General features: G+C 41.9%; 1 protein-coding gene across 1 annotated transcript in view; it reads left to right on the top strand.

Moving 5' to 3' along the window:
* Nucleotides 1-25,009, top strand: part of LOC132825460 (protein kinase C beta type) — a 276,131-nt gene that overhangs the window by 243,214 nt on the left and 7,908 nt on the right. The window contains exons 12-15 of the mRNA XM_060840757.1: nucleotides 632-694; nucleotides 7,968-8,106; nucleotides 9,826-9,906; nucleotides 11,051-11,158. Coding sequence (XP_060696740.1) covers nucleotides 632-694; nucleotides 7,968-8,106; nucleotides 9,826-9,906; nucleotides 11,051-11,158 — 391 coding nt within the window. The remainder of the gene's footprint in view (nucleotides 1-631; nucleotides 695-7,967; nucleotides 8,107-9,825; nucleotides 9,907-11,050; nucleotides 11,159-25,009) is intronic.

Genomic DNA, 25,009 nt, shown 5'->3' with positions numbered 1-25,009 from the left:
TCAGGAATGTGTAGGTTAGGTGCATTAGTCAGGGGTAAATATAGGATAATACGGTAGGGAAATGGATCTGGATAGGTTACTCTTTGGAGGGTCGGTGTGGACTTGTTGGGCTGACAGGCCTGTTTCCATACTGTAAGGATTCTATGATTCTATGAATGCTAACTGAGACTTTGCAGTAAACTCTCTGGATTGGTGAACGCATGATCTTCTGACTTTCAGACAAGTTGTACTCACTGAACCAGGCAAATAAGTTTCAATTCAATTTTATAACATCTGGTAAAAAAGGGATATCAGTAAAAATGACCATAAAGCTGTCAACTGATTATGTAAACTAACTCATCCTTAATGTCTTTTCAAAAGGGAAGCCTGCCTTTCTTCTCAGGCTCCAGCTCCACAGTATCGTGGTTAACTGTTAATCACTCCTGACATGAGCCAGTGAAATGTTATTCCATTCATGCGACAATTATCGATTGATAATGAATGTCATCCTTGCCAGTAATGTCCAATTCAAAGAATTATATTTCCGATAAATTAAAGCACATTAAAAGCTAATCTCTGACCTTCTTATGATTGTCAGTCTGGAATTGTCTCCCTTGCATCATTGATTACACTGGTCTGTGTTTTGTTTTAGATTCTATGCAGCTGAAATTGCTGTTGGTCTATTTTTCCTGCACAGTCATGGCATCGTTTACAGGTGAGTGTAACAGCAGCGCGTGCCCAGGGGCCTGCATGACAAATCGAACCATTGCAGACTATACGGCCAATCCATAGTTAAGCCAAGAAGAGTGTGCTGGCCATTAATAATAATGGTCTGTTCAACTAGTGATCTACCAGTGGCTGTGGTTATGCTGTTGGTTATGGGCAGGTGTCAGTGACTGAACTTTGGAGGTGACTGAACCAGAGTCAAGATGAATAAAGCTAATAGCTCCTCCCAGTCCATCCCCCAAGCTCCACTGTTTAGAACAGTTTAGCAAAGATATATTTATTTCTCACCTCCTTAGCTTTTAGAAAACGCCTTATCAAAAGCTGGTGAATCCCTACATTATTTCCAAGTTACGTTGTACTGAGGTGAGAGAAGACTGGATCACACTGACAGACAGAATTTTCACCTCAAACTGACAGCACATCCTTTCACTTCTATTTGCCTGTCTGTAATCAGCTGTCAACCTGATCTCCCTCTCTGCCTCAGGCTTCAGCTGTAAAATAGCACAGTAGTTTGATCCCTTACAAACCTGAATCTGACTAGAATGGAGATCGCCATAAACAAGGTCCTGAGAATAAAATCAGAGTCTGTGTGTCCCATGACACCAATTTTGATCTTGCAAAGCTGGAAAAGAATATTTTCCTTAAGTGGCATGTTTTCTTATTAATCAGGTTTTCTCCTGCCCAAGAACATTATATTGCTCCATGCAATGAATGTATGAAGAATAAGGCTTCACAATTTCACAGGATAGACAGATAGGCATGTAATGTATGGAGAGACACTGATGTAATGTATAAAGCAGCCTGGATCTTATGGCTACTGGTGAAGGTACAACACTTACTGTTTACCTGGCTGACCACTGGTCATAAAAGTTTTGTTGCCTTATTAGTAGAAGCTTCCTCAAATCCAACACCTTTTCTAATACATCATCTCCTGTAGGGGATCAGTGACATATTCAAACTGGTCAAGCAACAGTATGAATCTTTAACCAATCAGACTGAAGAACCCACAGAAATTTGACCGCACAGAAGGAACTTTGGATAAAGTTGTCACTTTCCTTGGATCCCAAGCACTTGTACTTTTCTGACCCATCTGTCGAGTTGGATCTTGTCAAAAGCCTTGTTAAACTCCAAATAGATGACATAAAATACGACACCCTCCCTCAACAGCACCCCGCTTATTACCGCCACATAAATTTCAATCGAGTTAAATATGACTTTCCCTTAACAAATCCACTTTAACTCTCCTTGGTTTCTAAATTGTGACTTACCCTGTCTTTCAGAGATTTTTTTCTGAGAATTTGGCCACACTGGGGTTAGGCTGAAAGAGCTGCAAATGTCTGGTTTAATCCTTGCTTTCTTCCCTCAGGGTCTTACATGTTTCATTAAGGTTACCTCACATGCTTCTGAACTCGAATGGATGCAGACTCAACTTGTTCAATCTTTGTTCATAAACTTTGTTCCAGAAATCAGTCAAGTGAAAATTCTCTGAACAGCTTCAAACACAGTTATAGCTGATCTTAAATACGGAAACCTGAAACTGCCATAATAGTCCAGTCGCTGTCTCACTAAAGGCCTGTACAACTGTAGCAATTACTTTTCCTACTTTTATGTTTGATTCCCTTACAATAAATGCCAATTCCTAATTATTTGCTGTACCTGCATGTTAACATTTTATAATTTATTTACCAGGACACCCAGATCTCTCTCTCTAAGATAGAATATTGTGTTTATCTCTCCAATCTTCTTTACCTCATGTCAGTTTATTCATGACAGAGGTATTATTTCCTGTGAGGTTCTAATTTAACCCCTAACTGCTCATTAATTCCCAACAGAACTGCATTTCTAGTCATTTCTATATCATTGGTGCCTACGTTGACCACAATATCTGGGTAATTCCCCTCCCACTGCATGTTCCCCTCTAGCCCTAAGTGGATGTCTTAATTCCTGCCAATGGGCAGGCAATACAGCTTTCTGGACTCATACCCTCAGTTGCAAAATCTCTGTCTTTTCCCTTCACTATACTGTCACCTGTTACTTCTTCATTCCTATTTGTTCCCCTCAGTTGAATGGTTCTATGCACAATGTTGCTATAGTCAGTTCCCTTGTCCATATTGCAGGCCACACAGTCGTCCACAGGAGCTGCAAGCACCTTGAACATGCCAGCCAATTGAATCACTCAATTTGACCTTCCCAGTCGACAAACCTGCCTCATCTGCTGTCCCACCCTCCTGTGCCCGACCATGGTCCACATCAGAAGATCCTTTTCCCACATGCTACACCTTTCTTTCCATCCAAACTGTGATTTTATTCATTTCTTCATTATATCTTAATCAATGCCGCCTGGTTGTTCCTGCATTCTTATGATTTATATAATGTTCTCCATCCCCCAATTATCCCTTGTTTTGATAAGAAAAATACTTCCACGTGATGTCACACGATTTGATTTAATCTTCCAAATGTAGGTTCTGCTATTGGGATCTCTCTTGTTCTGCTTCCTGTTCACTTTTTGAACTCTTCAGTTCCCTAGAATGTTCTGTTCATTCGCTAGTCATTGTTATTAAAGTTCTCATCAGAATTACATCAAAATTTTGCTTGTTTAACAAGACATTTTGCAAATGGTATCAAAGGACTTTAATAAGCATCAAATGTATGGGTTTACTCCATCTTGCATTATTTATTAACATTCACTATATTCTACAAATGAGTATTATTCAGTCGTTGGGCTCTCCCGGGAAGCCCCTGTTAGTGCTGTATAATTTTTTTACCTGTGATTAGGGCCTTTATTCAGTGCAGTTGTTCATTGGTTTGAATAAAAAAAATTAAAAAGCAATGTTAGATGAGAAATTATTAGACAAGATGGGGCTCGAGCCAATGACTCATGCATTTTTTGTCCCACTAACTATCAAATGCAATAGCTAGGTCATACAGGAATTGGGATTTGCTTAATGCTGATGCTCCTATTGCAAATCAGGATGACTCAATGACTCTATTTGTTGCATGTGTCAGCTGTTGTAGTGTGGGAGAGTGCTTATACACAATCCTTCCTGGTATCTTTTCATTGACAGCAGGAATTACAGTTCAATAAAATTGGCCTTTCTTTAGTTTAAAACTTTTGATCTATCTTTGCTGTATTTCATAACAACACGAAATCGAAGCAAAATATGATCATTACCTGATGACCTGATTCACTCTTTAGATCCAAGTTCTGACCCTTCCCTTTGTACTCATATGGATCATGGCCTGTCACTGTTCACTCTCCTCAAAATGCCCTACAGCCGATCAATATCTGCCTTGACTCTGACACTGGGTACACAATAATCCATTCTGCCTGCAGTCTCAGAAATTCTTGTCTGTCCCCCAACTCTTGTCCCCCAACATATCAGTAATGAGGTACGAAGGTAAACTGGCCAATAATATAATGGAGGATAGTAAAAGTTTTTTTAGGTATGTGAAAGGCAAAAAAATGGTTAAGACTAAAATTGGCCCCTTGAAGACAGAAACAGGGGAATATATTACGGGGACCAAAGAAATGGCAGAAGAATTGAATTGTTGCTTCAGATCTGTGTTCACTGGGGAAGACATTCGCAATCTCCCTGAGGTAACAGTGGCTGAAGGACCTGCACTTAAGGGAATTTATATTTGCCAGGAATTGGTGCTGGAGAGACTGTTAGGTCTGAAGGTTGATAAGTCCCCAGGGCCTGATGGTCTACATCCCAGGGTACTGAAGGAGGTGGCTCGAGAAATGCGTGGATGCATTGGTGATTATTTTCCAGAGTTCGATAGATTCGGGATCAGTTCCTGCGCATTGGAGGGTGGCTAATGTTGTACCACTTTTGAAGAAAGGTGGTAGAGAGAAAGCAGGAAATTATAGACCAGTTAGTCTGACCTCAGTAGTAGGAAAGATGCTGGAGTCTATTATAAAGGATGAAATTACGACACATCTGGATAGTAGTAACAGGATAGGTCAGAGTCAGCATGGATTTATGAAGGGGAAATCATGCTTGACTAATCTTATGGAATTTTTTGAGGATGTAACTCTGAAGATGGACGAGGGAGATCCAGTAGATGTAGTGTACCTGGACTTTCAGAAAGCTTTTGATAAAGTCCCACATTGGAGTTTAGTGAGCAAAATTGGGGCGCATGGTATTGGGGGCAAAATACTAACTTGGATTGAAAGTTGGTTTTCTGATAGGAAACAAAAAGTAGTGATAAACGGCTCCATTTCGGAATGGCAGGCAGTGACCAATGGGGTACCGCAGGAATCAGTACTGGGACCACAGCTTTTTACAATATATATTAATGATATAGAAGATGGTATTAGTAATAACATTAGCAAATTTGCTGATGATACTGAGCTGGGTGGCAGGGTGAAATGTGATGAGGATGTTAGGCAATAACTATCTCCATCTCCCTTTGGCATTCAGCAGTGTTACCATTGCTGAACCTCCAATTATCAATTACCTGGGGAGATACTATTGACTAGAAACTGAACCCACCATATAAATACTGGGGCTACTAAAGCAGATCAGGTGCTGTGAATTCAAAAGCAAATAACTCACCTCCTGACTCTCCAGTCTCCATTTTTCAGGATAAGTAAAACTCAGCATTCAAGAAACTCAACACTGCCCAGGCCAAAGCACTCTGCATGAGTGGCATCTCATTGCCCACCTTAATTGACCACTGACACACACAGGGGCAGCAATGTGTATCACTTACGAGGGGCAGTGCAGCAATTTGTCAACCATCCTTTGACCTCACCTTCCAAATGCACACCCTCCACCATCTAGAATGACAAAGGCAGCAGATGCTTGGGAACATCACTACCCGCAAGATTCCTGCCAAGTCACACATTGGCTTGGAACTACACCTGTTCCTTCACTGTTGCTGGGTCAAAATCCTGAAGTTCCTCTCCTCACAGCACTGTGGGTTTACCTGCACTCCACAGATTGCAGTTGTTCAAGAAGGCAGCTCAGCAACGCCTGCTCAAGTGCCACTCAGTTCGAATGTAGGTCCAGGGCATAATGTCTGACCTGATCGATACCCTTTTCACTAATTTAAACAGTCATTCAACAAAATGATAAATACTTAAATTAGGTAATAGCTTTAACATAATCAAAAGTTCTAAGAAGCTTCAGAGCAGTTTTATGAAGCAAGTTATGACATTGTGCCAAATAAGGAAACATTAGATCAGATGGCCAAATTCTTGGTCAAAGAGGTTTTGAAGTGTCTTAAAAGATGAAAGTGAAGTGCAGAGGCCTAAAGAAGATTTTCCTCCGTTTGGAGCCTAGGCAACTGAATGCACAGCCACCACTGATGAAACACTGAAAAGTTATTGAAACGATTATAATTTTGACACTGAAAAAGTTCAACTAGAAGAGTGGAGATGTCTTAGAGGGTTTTGTGACTGGTAAAGACTAAGAGATAGGGAAGGGTAAGACCCAACGTTGATTTGAAAGCGAAAAATGAATATATTTCAATCAAGAATTGTTGACAGGGAGCCAATGCATATTCATGGCTTCACAGGAGATGGGGCACAATATTTAAGTCTCCTTCCACTGCTTGTGAACAAAGACACGATGGCAGAAGAACGTGCCATACAAGATGCACTGCAACAACTTGCCAGAGTTCATTTCACAACATATTCATGCCCCCTACCAAATTAACAGGCAAGGGCAGCAGCTGCATGGGAACATCACCACCACCACAGAACCATACACGATCCTGATTGGGATTACATTACCATTCCTTCACTGTCACTGGGTCAAAGTTCTGGAACTATCTACCAGCACTGTGGCTGGACCAAAGGCTAAGGTCTGCAGCAGTTCAAGAAGGGGACTCACTGCCACCTTCTTAATTAGGGTTAGGCAACAATAGCTGGCCTGAGCAACAACCCTCACATCCTCTGAAATAATAAAGAAAACAGGAACTTTGATAGTCTCACCATTATTCACATCATACGTTCTAGGGCATAATATCGCATTCACAATCAGATGTCAGCACATATTTTCTTTCTGCATTACTTGACTCTCTGTTATCATGTTTCATTACACTTTCTGTGTCAATGTATCCTGATATAAATCCCTCTTACCATATTTGTTATGGATCCTCTTAATTCAATCTCACGTTGTTTAATTAGAGCTGGTTATTGTCTTTGCATCACCTACCTTGCTTTCAAATTTAATGTATTTCTGGCTTCTCACAGTCATTCCTTCTACTCCAGGGATCCTTGATTTTTAAGACTGTATGTGAGCTCCACTCTCCCCACACACCCCCGCCCCCACCATCACTTTTAATCCATTCCGACTTTCTCATATAACTTGTGATTCTGTGCATTCGCCCTCTCCTGACCCCACACTCTGAGAGGGGGTCTTACTCACCGTCCTGCTCTTTACCCCGGATGCTTTTATTTCCTACAGTCCTCCAGCTGCTCCTGCATTTCCTTGTTTCCTGCTGCATCCACTCACTGCTGATCCAATGTTCAAAATATCCATTTGCAGCTTAGTTCAGTCCTAACCACCATTAGTCTAACCTTACCTTGTGCGAGTCTTTATTCCACTGTTGGCTGTTGCTAAGCAAACCATTCTTAGCTATCACTGCCTCCACCTTCCACACAACAGGCAATTCCACAGCCCGTTTGAGATAAATCATTGCAATCTTATTAGTTTATGTCAGCTCAATTCATCTCTGTAATGTACTACAACATCATACAGAGAGGGAAATTCAGCCTTGATATCTGGCCTGCATTTTTCTATCTGCCAAAACTGCAAAAAGCAGCTCTATTCTTTGCCAAAGAAATGGTAATAGGCTGAGGCACCTGCCAGCTGTTCCTCATTTCCCCTCTGTAACCTCCATCTCACATGGGAAAGATGAGAGCAGACCTCAGAAGTAACATTAACAAAGTTAAAGCCCTGTGATGGGAGAAGATAGCCTTACAACAATCTCCTCTCCCTCTGTACCAATCCTGCCTTTGGGTCCTCTGTCTCCCTCAAGGCTGAGTGCCAGAACCCGTTCTGTTATAAGCCCACCACTGGACCATCAGGACTTCGTGACAGGACAATGGTAGGCTTCTTCTTAGCTGTTAGGTTCCTAGCAGAACCCCTCACTGTTTATCTACAAAGAACCTCCACCCAGGGAACAGGCCTGGGGGATCTGGCAGTATCAGAACTGTAGATGTATGCTCTATTTATGTGAGATCTCTACATACAAGCAATGTCAATACAGGATGATTATCTGACCTTTAACTCGTGTTAATCTCCTCACAGAGACCTGAAGTTGGATAATGTGATGCTGGATTCAGAAGGGCATATAAAAATAGCTGACTTTGGCATGTGCAAGGAGAATATGTGGGAAGGGGTAACAACCAAAACTTTCTGTGGTACACCCGACTACATTGCACCTGAGGTATGGATTAACTTCACTTTCACCTTTCCATTGAGGTCAGATCAGCTTTAAAAATGTACTGACTCCTGAAGGGGAACAATATGAAGGTTATAACAGTAATTAGCAGGCTTCCATAGGTATGAGAGCAGACCGTTCAAGTCCTGGAGCTTGTATCAACATCATGATTGATCAGCATCTTGACTTTGTTTCTCCACCTTGGCTCCATATTTCTTAACACCCTTACATCACAACAAAAGTGTATCAATTTCAATTCGAAATTCTCAAGTGAATCTCCTGCCTCAGCAGCTTTTTGGGAAGAATGATTGCAAATCTATATTACCCCTGCCCTGGGATAGGCAAGGGAAGCCAATACGGAGTCTCCTGGTTTTTGTGGCTGAGATCTCACTAACAATGTGATGATTTTTTCCAAACATAAGCTGAAGGATAAGGAGCTGTCCATGAGAATCATTGTTGGTCACTTACATACCGTGTCTCAGCTGAATTGCCATTGCCCTGTTACAGATTATGTTTCGTTTGGCTATTAATCTGAAAAATTAGTTCTGATATTTATTTTGTGATCTTATTTCAGGCTTTGTCCAGTAGTGTGCAGAAGAGGTGCATAAGTTTGTTCTTAAGGTTGCAATGTCTAAGACACTCTGCATTTTCAGAGTTAGATTTAAGTTTGAGAAGATGGAAACACAAGGAATCTTAGCAGTCTTCAAACCAAGCTAATGGGAAAGATATGCCTGTACAATTTGTTTGGTCAATGTGGCACTTCGCGAGAGACCTGATTTACAACCTGTACCAACATCCAAAGAGTTAAGGGACAAGTTGTCAGGCCCATGGCTCAGTGAGCAGACTCCAAGTCTCTTTCTCTCTCTTTCTTTGTGTCCTGCTCTGTGTCCGCTTTCCCCCTTTCTCCATTACTCTCTTCCTTTCACTACACCCTCCCTTCTTCCTGTATTCTCCTTCATGCCCACTTTCCCTCCCTGTGCACATTCTCTTTAACTCTCTTGTGCACTTACTGTGCCTCTAATGTGCATGCTGTCCCCCCCATTTCCCTTTCTTCTTCCACTCAATATTACTGTTCTCCCTTAAGTTTCTTACTCTGTGTGAAAGAAACTAACATGAAACCATTCAACAGACAATGGAGTCAGGCTTGCTGAGAGCTGCTGGCTTTGTCTGTGATGGAGGACTTTTTTTTTTCTCCTGTAGCTGCAAACTCAAATTCTGCTGATCAGGAGCAGCAGATGATGGAGCCTGGGGCCTGGACTGTGTTGTGTTTGAAAATGGTCCTTATCACAGTGGAACTAATGAAGCCTTAACCAGCCTACACGAGGCTTCCAGCCGTTGCCTGACAGATTTCCATTGATTCACTGTGTCTTTTTTTTAATATCTCAAATCACAGTTTCTCTCCGTTGAATTACAATCTTCTTCAAAAACATACCCAGAAAAGAAAAAAATGGATGTTGTAGCTGTATCATCAGTCAGTACTTGTTTAACTTGTTGATGGTGGAAGTGGTTCTCTAGTCCTGGTCATATCAGTGACTGCTGTCCTGTTTGATATGACATCCGTAACGTTGCCGTGACACATTTCCACCTCTAATCCTAGTCTTGGCACTGAGTGGCACAGTTTGTTGGAAAACAGACAGATACTCCTGATGTATTTTAAATTGATGTTGGTTCTGTGCAGTCACTGCAGCATGTAACAAACCATTAAAATTATTTCTGTCTTTGTAGATAATTGCCTACCAGCCATATGGAAAATCTGTGGATTGGTGGGCGTACGGAGTGTTACTGTACGAAATGCTTGCTGGACAGGTAATGGTTTACAGAATTAAGTCTTAAAGCTATGAATAATTGTAGCAAATACCTATGACAGTGAAATGGAGAGAGGGAGTTGAGACTGCTGAATGGAACAGAAATTCTTTTATATCATTGGCTTCTGAGTTAAACAAGGATATCAAAGAACTGGAAAGTACATATATAGATCTGTGTCTGTCTGTGTGTTTGGGTCTGTGTGCGTGTCTGGCTTAGTGCACATATCTGGGCTGTGTGCGTGCCTGGGTCTGTGTGCGTGCCTGGGTCTGTGTTCATCTCTGGGTCTGTGTGCATGTCTGGGTCTGTGTGCGTGCCTGGGTCTGTGTGCGTGCCTGGGTCTGTGTGCGTGCCTGGGTCTGTGTGCGTGTTTGGGTCTGTGTTCATCTCTGGGTCTGTGTTCATCTCTGGGTCTGTGTGCATGTCTGGGTCTGTGTTCATGCCTAGATCTGTGTATCTGGGTTTATGTTCATGCTTGAGTTTGTATGCATGTCTGGGGTCTGTGTGCCTGGGTCTGTGTGTATGCCTGGGCCTGTGTTCATTTCTAGATCTGTGTGTGTGTGTGGGTCTATGTTCCTGTCTGGGTCTATGTTCCTGTCTGGATCTGTGTGCGTGCTTGGGTCTGTGTGTCTGGATCTGTGTACATGCCTGGATCTGTGTACATGCCTGGATCTGTGTACATGCCTGGGTCTGTGTACATGTCTGAAACTGTGTTTCTGTGTGGGTCTGTGCACATGTCTGAAACTGTGTTTCTGCGTGGGTCTGTGTTCATGCCTGGGTCTGTGTTCATTTCTGGATATGTGTGCCTGGGTCTGTGTGTATGCCTGGGCCTGTGTTCATTTCTAGATCTGTGTGTGCGCCTGGGTCTGTGCTTATGCCTGGGTCTGTGCTTATGCCTGGGTCTGTGTGCGTGACTGGGTCTGTGTGCGTGACTGGGTCTGTGTGCGTGACTGGGTCTGTGTGCCTGGATCTGTGTACGTGTTTGGATCTGTGTTCATGCCTGGGTGTGTGTGTCTGGGTCTGTGTGTGTGTCTGGATCTGTGTGTCTAGGTCTGTGTGTGCACATGTCTGAACTATGTTTGTCCATTCCTTGCCTTTCACATACATCACTAATGCCAATTATTCTCCTTTTTCTTCCTTCCTCCAGCCTCCCTTTGATGGTGAAGATGAAGATGAGCTTTTCCAATCTATCATGGAGCATAATGTAACTTACCCAAAATCAATGTCCAAAGAAGCTGTCTCCATTTGTAAAGGAGTAAGTGTTAATTGATCCCTGATTCAAACTCCCTAGTGAGTATGTTCAGTAGAAGAAAAGTAATGTTAGAGCTGAGCAAGGTGCTAAATATCAGAGATGGACTTGGAACAAGAAGTTTTTTTTTCAAATCCCTCCCATTCTACATTTTCAACCCAGAGCCATGCAGATTCAACTCTCAGCTTGACATGAATACACATACCCCCTGTCTGCAATGGAGCAGCAGCTCTGAGGAATTCCCTAACCCATATTTATTATTATAATGTTGTGTGCTATGAAGTTGGAATATACAGTGGGTGGGTTATTAAACCAATGTAATTGATAAATGTATAGTTTAGAATATTATGGGGAGTATTTGCAGTTGGTGTTTTGGCATACTGTCTCCAAGGCCCACAGTGACTTTTGTCACACAATCACAGACCAGCTTCAACTGATTTCCATTGAGCTCCTTTATATTATCATGAATGTGTCCAACTTAACCATCAGAGCCAATGGTTTGGAAATTTCCATTCTCTTGATGGCCCTACACTCTTCCCATATAGAGGCCAAAGTGACCATGACTTGTGAGAACTTGCCTCACTCTCTTCCAGTCCCTTCCTATTTTCCAAGAGGGCTAATCTTTCTATCTAGAGTTGCCCTCTATCTCAGTGACCAGGCCCTCCTGATGAAGCCCATCCCCCGAAGTTCCCCACCTCCCAGAAACCCAGGGACTGCACACCAACCATCATTGACCAAACCCTCAGGAGTGGCCATGGCCACGACATGGCCATGCCCTTCACTGTTAGGTGCTCCCCAATATGGCAAGCTGCCTGTCTCTGTATCTAGCACTGAAGCAGTGTAACTGAGCATTGAAGACCCTGTGATGTAAAAAGCAGTGCAGGCTGGCAGCCTGTAAGTCAGTGAATTTGTACAAAGAAATCAGTGTGAAGTATACAGAAGCTGGCAGGCTGTAACTAAGTGCAAAGTGATTGAGCACTTCAAAAGCAAGCAAAGAGCCAGAAGATGCATCCTGTGCAGATGTGTGAGATGCATTTGTGTTGCTGGCATCAACAGGAAGTCCCAGGTGACCCTGAGCTCAGAAATAAAAGTGTTGAAGGGCTGAAGTGATGTGTGAGTTGGACTGAGAGGCAGCATGATGAGGGGGTAAGGCTGATGGCTTACCAATGATAACTTACATGGACAGAAGATCGAGGAGCATGCTGACAGTGGAAACTGCAGGGACATTGAAGTAACAGTTGGTTAATAGCGGAGACAAACAATCCGTGAGCTGCAGCCCCCATCTACCTGCTCTGGTTTATATATTGGATATTTGTGCCCCATCTAGTTTCTAACGGAACGGGTGGAGAACTAGAAGTGCCATCGAAAGAAGGTGATTTGTGTTATTAATAAATAAAAAGGATGGAAATAAGGTAATCACTGCTCAGTGATGAGATTCTGAAGTTGCTGTTTCATGCTTACAGGGAAAGTCACAACAAATGTTGAGATTCTATATTTTCCGACTTTGTTGCCATTAGTCAGACCACACCAGGGAAGGACAAAATTCCACCCAATGTGATAAGCAGCCAACATAGGTTATAAAATAGGCTAGAAAGCCAGTTGCTGGTATCACATAGTAGGTTATAATGCTGAGCAATATAAAGCTGATAAAAGCATCTTCTGAAATAAATCTGGAGGTTTAAACATCCCAGATGGTTTAGCTACCAATCTGCATAACAAGGCACACACATGGGATATGCACATGGAAGACATCGGGGAGTATCCAGCTTGGAGAGAGAATTTGCCAGGGATTTGTATCCAATCTGTTTCTACTCATCTTCTGGCAAATCAGAGTACTAAGTGGCTTGCTACTCTCTTAGGCTGAACTGAATTCTGGCACTTAGCTTCAGGGAGTATCGCCCAGAAACCACTGCAAATTGGAACACTACTAAATCCTGTCAGCTTTATTTCCCATAGTGTCAATCAAACCAGAGAACTAAATGTTGTCAATGAAGAGATGATTATTGCAGCATCTGTTATCTATAATGCAACGACTTCTCACATGGCTTTAAGATCAGCTGCAGCAAAAGTAAAATGTAAAATGCAAGGCCAGCAGTCTCACTTAGTAAATTGCGTGGCCAGGTTAGTGTTTGCAGAATTATCAGTGTTGAAGTGTGGGAGGAATGTTGATAAGGGTGGCTGAGAAAATCTTTAAACATTCAGTATGAATAATAAGATTTTATTGAACGCAGTATCAAAATCAGGAGCTTATCACCAACAATTAAATAAGCTGATTATTGTAACAAAATTAAACCACAGGGAACAGGCAGGTAAAGATTTCTTTAGTTTAATTATATGGAACTGAAACAATAAGAAATGAATGTTGTCTTAAAACATTGTTGTATCTCTAGTTGTTAGATCAGTTGGCCTGGCTAATAGTGTTTTAAAAATTTGACACTGTCTGCACGTGTCTGTGTAGGATGCCTGTTTTAGTCATTCATGCAACGGGCTCATTCATTGATTTTTTTTATATATGAAGGTGTGTTCAGCTCCAGGATTAGCCCTTTCAGCTGTCAGCTGTTTCCTCTTCGTAATGATTACAGCAAGGCAAGAAAAGTACTCCACTGTGTTCTTGGCCTCCATTTTTGGCTTATGTTTTGGTTATCTATACACTGTGAACTAAATAACTCCATTCAGTTACTCAACCACTGGAGGTGTTCATCATCCAAAAGGTTGGAGCAATTCACAGAATGTAGCTATTAAAACGTACGTCGTCTTTAACAAACAACAGCTTTGAACGTGAGAGTTAGATTAACAAGAAACATTGTAAGTAGGCAGGATATCTGTGTATTTGGACTTCATCTAACTTTGCTTTAATCATGAATAACCACCATCTTCAAGGAAAATAGGGATGAGCAATAAACATTAGTCTTAGCAGCAACAAACAGAAAAAGAAAATGTACAAATATTTTTCATCTCAGAATATCATTAAATCTTCCAGTACAGACAGAGGTCATTTACAATATTTTGTCTGTGCTGACCCTTGAAAGAAATGTTCAATTAGTTCCATTCTTGATGTCGCTCTAGCTCCACATGCTATTTCTTTGTCTCATTCTGACTTAAACCAGCTCTGCAATGTCACATGATCAGTTACAGCACAAACCTTTCTCAAAGCCTAATTCTCAGTTTTCCATTAGCATGAGAAAGGTGACTGTTCCATCAAAGCGATCCCAGATTAATTTTAGTATATTCACTGCCAAAAGCAGCCATATTTAACATGACTGTCTACCTGCAGTAGAATTGGCTTCTTTTGAGGGTGGAGCATGTCGTGATTGTAACAAGGTCAGAGAGGTGGACCTCACAGAATATGAGTTCCCTGATTGGGTCCAGTCAGGGAGCCCTGGCTGACAGATATGAACAGGAGTGTCAGAGGGTCTGTTCACTCTGAGAGCTGGCTCCCAGGGAGCTGGATCAGTGTCAAGGACTCCATATGTGAATGCAGAGTGGCTTGGTGACAGGGTTTCAGCGTCTATGGAGTTATATCAGTGGTGACGAGAGAAAAGCACGCTCCTGAAAACATTTGCTCACAACGTTTGTCTTTGAATTTGGGGTAAGCATTTCTGGCATTGTGCTGTTATTTGGGAAGCTTAACTCATTCGATCTTGCGGTCGAAGGCTGGCACAGTATATGGAAACGATACGTTATTTTTTTCCAAATTATTTTGGAACAGATGAAAAGTAACAAATAATTCTGCTGACAGCTTGTGGACCACAGCTTTCTCAGTTATTAAGAGCCTAACTTTCCTTAGGGGGCCAGATACTAAAACCTTTGAAGTATTGATGGATTTTGTTAAGGAATATTGCAACCCAAGCCCCCTCTAATTCTGAGGCAGTATCGGTTTTTACTCAGCAATTCAAGGATTGGGAAATCAATGTTGAGAATTTTGACTCCGTTAAGATGACTGATAGAAGCATGTGACTTTAACCCATAATGAGATGCTGAGAGACCATTTGGTATGTGGGGTTAATGAGGGAACTATGCAAAAGCACCTATTAGCTAAAGCCCAACTGAACTTCAAACAGCTTTGACAAAGGGTCAGTTAGACTCAAAAAGTCAGCTCTTTTCTCTCCTTACAGATGCTGCCAGACCTGCTGAGGTTTTCCAGCATTTTCTCTTTTGGTTTGAACTTCAAACAGGCAATACAACAGGCTTTGTCATTGGAAAACATGGCAAGTGGAGCGTGGGAGTCACAGGGCATCCCAATGGAAGTGGACACCCTTGCCAGTCCAACTGAGCTTGGAGAACACCACTTGAGTGGAGACAATCACGGAGCTTCACTCAGGACATATCCTAAACAAAGAGACTCTAGGTCAACCCACAGCAAAACCCCAAAACAAAGCTAAGCCTTGGCCAAATGGTTAACATTTTCTTCAGGATTGGGCCGGCAAGCCATTGGAGTTGCTGCTGGTGAGCAAAAGAGTCCCACTAGGCCTGAATTGAGTAAGAGAACTCATAGGTCAGTATCCAGGAGACTGCACACCCTAGAAAGCTCACCTACATCTGGTTTGGAACAGTTAAATGGCTTAGTAACATCAATATCAGAACCAATCCAAATCAACATCTGAAAGATCAGTCAGTTCTAATGGAGATACTAGTGTAGGCGTATCAGTGATTGTGGAACCAGTCTTTAACAAAATTAGCTCTGGACTCCAACTCTTAAGTTTGTATAAGACCTCAGCTACACTGAGAACCTATACCAGGTAATGTTTACAGAGTAAGGGTACAACTTTGATTCCAGTCTTTTATGAGAAGCAGTTGGTTCAGTTCCCATTGATTTGTAGTAAAAGGCTTAGGCCCAAGCCTGATGGAGTGAAATTGGTTGAGAAAGATTCACCTTGATTGGCTCAACATTTTTTAACTGGAAAATGCTTACCTGATTGAAGTCTGAGTTAAACATCTGGAAGGTCTGGGGACTACCAAAGATGCGTGGTGACCAGGAAGCAATTCTGTGATTCTGTAAGACCCACCCAGTACCATTTGCTTTACAGGTGAAAGTAGAGGCAGAAATGAGAAGGCTGGAAAGTGAAGGAATCATCAACCTGTTCAGTCTGCGGAATGGGCAGCACTGGTCATACCGATTGTGAAGCCTGACGGGTTGGTTCACTTTGGTGGGGATTTTAAACAAACAGTGAAGTGCTTTTTGCAGCTGGATAAATTCCCAATCCCTTGCATGGAGGATTTATTCGCAAAGCTGACAAGGGTGACCAACTTTCATAAATCTGGGCATGAGCCAGGCATATGGTAATTGTGGTTGGATGAGGATTCCCAGAAGTATCTTACAATTACTACCCAATATACGAGACTGCTGTTTGGGAGTCAGCCTGTGCCATTTTTCAGTGGACAATGGAGAACATTTTACATGGTCTACCCAGGTTGCCATTTATCTGGATGACACACTAATAACAGGGAAGACAAATAAAGAGTACTTAAAGAACTTGGATGTAGTTCTTTGATATTTTTCCAAAGCAGGTGTACGCCTATGAAAGGAAAAATATATGTTCCAGGAATGACTAATTTAGGTTACAGAATTGATAAGACTGGGATACGCCTGTTAGAAGATAAAGTGAGAGCAATTGAAGATGCTCTGCCTTTCACCTGTGTACTGGAGCTTAGGTCTTTCCTTAGGCTGGTGAATTTTTTTTAGATTAGATTTACAGTGTGGAAACAGGCCCTTCGGCCCAACACGTCCACACCGACCCGCCGAAGCGCAACCCACCCATACCCCTACCCCTAACCTAACACTACGGGCAATTTAGCTTGGCCAATTCACCTGACCCGCACATCTTTGTGACTGTGGGAGGAAACCGGAGCACCCGGAGGAAACCCACGCAGACACGGGGAGAACGTGCAAACTCCACACAGTCAGTCGCCTGAGTCGGGAATTGAACCCAGGTCTACAGGCGCTGTGAGGCAGCAGTGCTAACCATTGTGCCACCGTGCCACCCAATTATTATGGAAGATTCAAACATAACTTGGCCTCCATCCTGGCACCTTAATGTCTGCTATTGAAAACGGGTCAGCCTTGGAAATGGTCTCAGAGCCAAGACGTAGCCTTTAGGGAAGTGTAGAAACAGCTATCATCATCTAAGGTGATGGCACACTATGATCCCAAGCGAGTTGTGGTGCCGACATGCAATACTTTCCCCCTATGGTATCGGGGTAGTGTTGGCTCACAGATGGCCCAATAGCATACACTTCCTGGACTTTGGCTGGTACAAGTATACCCAGATGAAGAAGGAAGGTTCAGCTGTCATCTTTAGTATAAGAACGTTCCACCAATGCCTTTATGGATGTAGATTTGTAATAGTAACAGATCACTGTAGTAACAGAAGGCTTCTCAAAGAGGATAAGGCAATGGCACTCATAGGTTCTGGTTGAGTTCAGTGGTGGGGTCTCATTCTAAGTGCATACAGTTACAAGTTGAAACACAGTCCAGGAGCCAAGTAGCAAATTGAGATGCATTGACAGATACACCACTGGTGGTACCGCCCCTGAAAGAATCCAGTCTGGCTTTAAACTTTCTGGAAACCCTGTTGAACACAGCTGACAATATCAGAGTGTGGACGCAAAAAGACCTGATCCTGACCAAATTAAAACAGCTGGTTGTGATGGTGGAACCAAAAGGACCGTCACAGCCAAAACTGAAACCTTTCTGGTGATATGATAAAACTAGATCACCATAGAAGGCAGCATTTTATTATGGGAAGCAAGAATGATTGTCCCAAACAAAGGTCGCTGTCAGATACAGCTGAACTCCACCCAGGTTGATATAGGGGTGCCTATAAATGAAGACTCTGGTGAAAGGTTATGTCTGGTAGCCAGGATTGGATCCAGACATAGCCACATTGGTGGGGTAGTGCCCAGAATGCCAACAAGGACAAAAATTATTGCCAGCAGCTCCCCCCGTTTGTGGGAATGGCTGGGTAAATCCTGGACTCAGTTACATGCTGACTATGCTGGCCTTTTCATGGGTTCAATATTCTTAGTCTTTGTGGACACTCCCTCAACGTGGCTGGACATGCACTGAGTTCATTCATCAAACACTGGGACAACAATAGAAAAGCTGCAATTATCTTTTGCAATACACTGGCTCCTGAGTTAGTCATAGACAATGAGCTCACATTTCCCAGCAAGGAATTTGAGTATTTCCTAAAGTCAAATGTCATTCGGCATATAAGGACAGCTCAGTGCCATCTATTGTCCAATGATCTGGTAGAACCAGCAGTCCAAACTTTGAAGGCAAACTTAAAGAAACAGCCTACAGCTTCACTCGAGACCAAACTGTCCTAGTTCCTATTTGATTATCAGACCGCCCCTCATGCAACTACAGGGATAGCTCCTAAAGAGTTGCTGATGGGGAGAAGATTCCACACCCAGGTAAACCTAATCTTCCCTGACCTAGGGGGCGAGAGAGTGAAATGACATCAGGAACACCAACACCGGACACAAGACTCTGCTAAGTGAGAGAGACAGTTTACTTCAGGAGAACAAGTTTAGTGCTGAAACCATGGAAATGACCCTTCCTGGGCAAGAAGCATGGTCAACACAAGGTCAGAACCCATGATATGCAAAGTTTGGTAAGGTGCAACGGTCCTCAACAAGCATGTGGACCATATGAAAGCTGCAAACCCACAACCAGGACAGGAGCAAAACATACCAGCCCTTTTAGAACAGCCAGAAAGGCTTTAGGAATCCTTGGATTCTCCCCCTTTATCCAGCAATGAAGAAACCTCCGAGTCTGAGATGAACACGTAGATATTGCAGCCTTGATGCCTTTACCTTCTGAAGAAGAGGGTGAACTCTTTTCAAGATGCTCAGGGCACAAGCAGCTACGGTATTGTACACGCCGTTGTATCAGAAGCTGAGTCGGAGAAACTGGACCCAGTTGAAAATGCCCCGAGAAGCTATAAGAAGAAGCACAGGCCTACATTCCCAGGCTCAGGGGGAGAGGGATGTAAAGATTGTAACAAGGTCAGCCAGGTCCTTTATAGAATATGAGTTCTCAGAATGGAGCTGGTCCGGTCCAAACAGGGAGACCCCGCTGACCGGTATAAACAGGAGTGTCTGACACCCTGTTCACTTTTAGGGTTAGCAGTGTCAAGTGTTATGCACATGTAAACAGAGGGTGACTTGGTGAAGAGATACTGGCTGCTGTGGAATTACTTCATGTTAATAAATCTCTCTCCTAATTGGTCCAAACCAAAAGAAAAACCAATATCAGCTCCCTGGAATCATGTGTAAGTTTCAAACACTGCTATTGTAAAGCAATTTGAATGGAAAATGAACCGAACGCAGCTGAAGTGAAGAAATGGGGGCAGCATGACTATTGTTAGGAAAGTGACGCTTGTGTACAGAATTAAGTGCCTCATGGAACTAGCCTTTCATGTTTCCAATCTATTTGAATGACTTAGACCCAAACCCTATGAATCAGGCAGATTCACTCATGAGTCATTGAATTTAGGCAAAACCAAAGACTTGCAGAAGTGTTTGATAAAACATGTATGTTAACAAATGGCATTTAATCCAGACAAATGAAATGTTCTGTAAATTGGAAAGATGTCATGAGTTTAATGTCAATAGGGTAAACCTAATACCCAAAGTTAAAAAGGCTTCCAGTTGTAATATACATTCTGCACTTAATATATCAAATTCTCACAGGATAGGAATGAACAAAGGAAGTCAAATACTGGCATATGTTGCAATGTCTATTTTTTGTTTAGTATGTGTTGAAAGGTTGTGCTCTAGTCACATAGCATTCAAATAATATGTTCAGTCTTGATCACCAGAGCCGACAACAACAACTTGTATTAACATAGCATTTTTAAATATTAAAACATAACAAACACTTCAAAACAGCATCTGACGCGTGAGGAAATATGGCCAAATATTTAATTTAAAATGCACATTTAAGGAGCATCCTTAAGGAGAAACGAGAACAAGGAAGGCTGAGATATTTAGGAAGGAATCCTGGAACGTTGGGCTACCAGTGATTGAATAAATAAAAATGGGGATACTCAAGAGGACACAATTAGATGAATGGATATCTCAGAGTGTGGCAGGGTTGGAGGATATTACAGAGGCCGAAAGGGGTGAGCCCCAAGAGAGTTTCCTTTTTAAATAAGATTTTTTAATTAAGATGTTGTTTGGTGGAGTTCCAAAGTTGTTCACTGAGTACACAAATGTGGTTTAACAGGATTTGGTAGAGGTACAACAACTAAAGTAAAAAGAGTAGAGTAACATTCAGAAATTGTACTAGAGTCATGGACAGCATGGAAACAGACCCTTCGGTTCAACTCATCCATGCTGACCAGATGTCTTAAATTAATCTAGTCCCATTTGCCAGCATTTAGCCCATATCCCTCTGAATCCTTCCTCTTCATGTAACCATCCAGATGCCTTTTAAATGTTATAATTGTACCAGCCTCCACCACTTCCCCCATCAGCTCATTCCATACACACACCCCCTCTGTGTGAAAAGGTTGCCCCTTAGTTCCCTTTTAAATCTTGCCTCTCTTACCTTAAACCTATGCCCTCTAGTTTTGAACTCCCCTACTCTGGGAAAGACCTTGGCTGTTCACTCTCTCCATGCCCCTCATGATTTCATAAACTTCTATAATGTCACCCTTTAGGTACTACAGGTAGAGGGAAAATTAAAAGCTGTGAAGTAATTAAACAAGGAGAGAGGATTAAGAAACTAATGAGTAAAATATTAAATCTAAAGGGCAGGTTAGCGTTGTAGTCCAAATAATTGCTCTTCACATTATTGCAGAATATAAGAAATAAATTGAATGAATTGTACACGCCAATGCAACTTCAAGGGTATGACTTGGCAGCCATTATGAAGGCACAGATACTAGATCATCAGGACTGCAACCTATATGTAGCTACTTTAAGGTCCATAGGAACTTTGTAGAGGAAGATGATAGTCTTAATGAATAAAGACGAAATCTCTTAGAATCCCTACAGCGTGGAAGCAGGCCATTCAGCCCATCAAGTCCACATATATCCTTCAAGGAGCAGTTTACTCAGGCTCACCCCCATCACTGTCCTTGTAACCCTGCATTTCCTATGTCTAATCCACCTAGCCTACAGATCCCTGGAAGCTATGGACAATTTAGCATGGCCAGCCCACTTAACCTGCACATCTTTGGACTGTGGGAAGAAGCCAGAACACCCAGAGGAAATTCATGCTGTCACAGGGAGAATGTGCAAACTCCACACAGACAGTTACCCGAGAACTGAGTCCCCGGTGCTGTGAGGCAACAGTGCTAACCACTGAGCCACTGTGCCGCTTCTGTTTAAGGATAGAGGAGAAAATGACCAGGTAAGCTGGCAGGGGAGATTTTGTAGGAAGATTAAAAAATAGAAAAGGATTTAAGATTGTAGCAAGAATTATAGATAGACCTACTAGGCAGCTGTGAAATGATAGATTGTATAACTGCTGATATCAGACAAGCTTATGGGAAAAGTAGAATAGTTTTGGTGGCAGATTTGATTTTTCATTAAATTGGGATAAGTGGGTGTCAGAAAGGTGGTGAATTTCTCAACTGTGTTTGTGAGTTTTCTACAACATGTCCAGAACAAATAAGGATGCATGCAGTATTAAACATGGTAATTAGTAATGAGCCAGATTTATTTAATAGCCTAACTGTACATGAATATTTATCAACTAGAAATCATAATAGTGCTTAAAAGAGAGGAACAGTAACTAAGATTATAGATTTCTATAATGGGATGAGAGAGTGTCCACAGTCAACTCAGAACATCAGTTAACGGGTAAAACGACAAAAGATCAGTAGAGGTGTTCAAAAAAATAATTTGTGTTGATCGAACTTGGCATATGCCTAAGGGGCAAGAATCCAACCTGTCAAAAATGACAGCCCTAGACAATTAAAGAGACGATACAATAATAAAAGAAAAAGCAAACAAAGATGCAAAAACAGATCCAAACAAATGGAAAAGAAAGCATGCCAAGGTTAAAGCAATAGAAAGGAAGTAGTCAGGAGGTCACCGATGTATGAACATTCATACTGACAAACATGATCCCACACAGAGATCTAATTTAAAGATCTGACGTGCAAACCTTTCCTGTATTAACAAATGCCTATGTTATGTTGTCCTGCATTGTATTCCAAATTGCATACAAATCAAACAGACTCGAGAACAGAACCTGTTTGAAACCCAGGAACTGCCTTTATTAGAATGTATTTACAAGGCATGTCAAAGGCAATGTAAAACCTTTTTACAACTACATGAGAAAAGAAAAGGTGGCCAGAAGCAATGTGGGACCCTTGAATGCTGATGACACCATTGTCAATAAAAATAAGGAAATGGAGTAAATGCTGAATAATTAGTTTCTGTCAATATTTACAGTAAAGAATACTGTCTGCATTCCACACGTCCAATGGAAACTATCATTGAAATGAAGGAAAGCATAACGATAGAGGAATTAATAGCCCTAAAGAACAATAAATTCCCCAGGATCAGATGGCTTCCATATGCGGGTTTTAAAAGTAGTTGAAAAACATTGTTGATGCCCAGTAATAATATTCCAAAGCTCTTCCAATCCAGATAAAATTGGTTTAGATTGGAAAATTGTGCATGTCACTCTGGTCTTTTAAAAACCTGATTGGGGGAATCAAGAAAATGTAGACCAGTTAGCATAATGTCTGTAGTCTAGAAATTTCTAGAGTTTATAATTAAGAATGTGGTGACTGTACACCTCAGATATTTTCAGTTTATCTGAAAGAGACATCATGCATTTGTAAAGGCAAGTCACATTTAGCAAATCTGCTTAAATTGTTTGTAAAAGTGAGTAAAGTAGAAACTAGGGAATTGTCTGTGGATGGTATTTTATCTGTTAAATTCCCGCAGAAAAGCCTGTTAGTCAATTTTGAGTATTATAGACTGGAGTACAAATTATTGACTTAATTAGGAGGTTTTTGAGCAGAAGAAGACAGGGATGAGGGTAAATAAGCAGTAACTACTAATTGCAAGCTGTGATTTGTAGTGTCCTGCAAGAATCTATATTGGAACTTCTACAATTCACTGTCCACATTAATGACTTTGATAATGGGTTAGAATGTCACATATACAAATTTATCACAGGAGGTATTACAACCTCATAAGAAATAAGGACAGGAATAGGCCATAAAGTCTGCTGCACCATTTATAAGGTCATAAGTGATCTTAACACCACCATCTTGTCGGTCTGCCATATCCCTTAACTCTCTTGTTCTGCCAGACTTGGCCTAATTCAGCCTTGAATATATTCATTGATCCAGCCTTCACTGCTATCTGTGGAAAAGAATTTCAAAGATTAATAATGTTAAAAGCAGTTTAGACAGAAGAATAACATTACAGAGATATTGATAGATTAAATGAGAGAAGAAAACCTTGGCAATGGATTTCAATGTAGCAATGGAAGGTCATCCACTTTGGTTTAAAACAGTCAGACCAGACAGTTTTGAAATGTTGCGAAGTTGGAAACTGATATTCAAAGACAGATTGGTACATTAACAATATGTCACGAATTGTATAGATGATAAAAGCTAATATATTCTGCTAGATATAAGTGCCAGTATTTCATGCTTCCATCTGTACAAATGCCTGGTTGTGAGCAGGTCTGTGCATCTATCTTAGAACGGATACATTGGATGGGGATTCAAGATGGCGGCAGTCTGAACAGTTTGCTGTGTAGGTTCCTGTGCCATTCCAAAGGCAAGGTTGGCTCCTACCACCCCTCCACCCCCTGCCCCATTAGTCACCCCTGAGGAAAGTTTGTAATGTAAAGTAGGTAGAATACCTAGAGCCCTTTTTAATTAAGATTTGGAGGATCTGGAGTTGAAATGAAGACATCCAAGGGAAAGGGAGCACAGCAGGCAGCACACAAACCTATTATGTCAGGCACACCCACAGCCGTTGCCTTGACTCCAGTGGTGACACCCTTAAGTTCAGTGGAGCAGCAGCATCTACTCATGGAGTTTGAAAAACTCTGTGGAAAAAGCGAGGGAGTGCTGGAGTCGATTACTGCCATGCTAACAAAGCATGAGCAGGAGGTCCGGACTTTGGATCGGCGCGTGGAAGTGGTGGGCCAAAGGACCGCGGCCTCAGTGGCCACAACGGAGAGCTTCGAGGGGCAGGTCCAAATCTTGGATGGCCACGTTCGGGCCCCTCTGGAACAAATAGATGACCTTGAAAACCTAGGTCGGAGAAATAAATCTATGGATCGTGGGCTTACCAAAGTGTGAAGAAGGTGAAAACCTTGCTGAAGTTCTTGGGAGGTGGCTGCCAGAGTTGCTGGGGTTGGAAATTGAGTCGGGCAGGATGAGTGTGGAGTGGGCCCACCGGATCGCAATGTGCAGGCCTAGGCCAGCCCAGCACCCCTGCCTTGTCCTAATAGAAACAACCAGAAGACTGGGAGGGGATCCACAGGCTTTGGTTTATAAAGGTTCGAGGATAATGTTTTTTCATGACTTTTTTCTGGGGCCATAATTAAGAAAAGGAAGACCTTTGATGTAAAGAAAAAAATAATAGATTTAAAGTTTCAATATTCTCTGAGGTACCCGGTGGTGCTGCATTTAAATTATGGGAGAACTGTCTACAATTTTGACTCAACGGAAAAAGTAAAAGAATTTTTGAACTCGCTGAAATGATAGACTTTGGCCGAGGGGGAAAGAGGAAAAGAAACATGCGGATAATGGCATAATATGAATTTTTTTTATCTTCCTTCTCTTTGTTCTTTTCCCTTTTGTAGTTTAGGGCCTTATAGGCTTGGTATTGCTGTGGTGTAAAATCTGTTATGTTTCATATTATATC

This window comes from Hemiscyllium ocellatum, chromosome 20 (genome assembly GCF_020745735.1).
Source record: "Hemiscyllium ocellatum isolate sHemOce1 chromosome 20, sHemOce1.pat.X.cur, whole genome shotgun sequence".
Lineage (NCBI taxonomy): Eukaryota > Metazoa > Chordata > Chondrichthyes > Orectolobiformes > Hemiscylliidae > Hemiscyllium > Hemiscyllium ocellatum.
The sequence above is the reverse complement of the archived record's forward strand: the minus strand, read 5'-3'. Positions and strand labels throughout refer to the sequence as shown.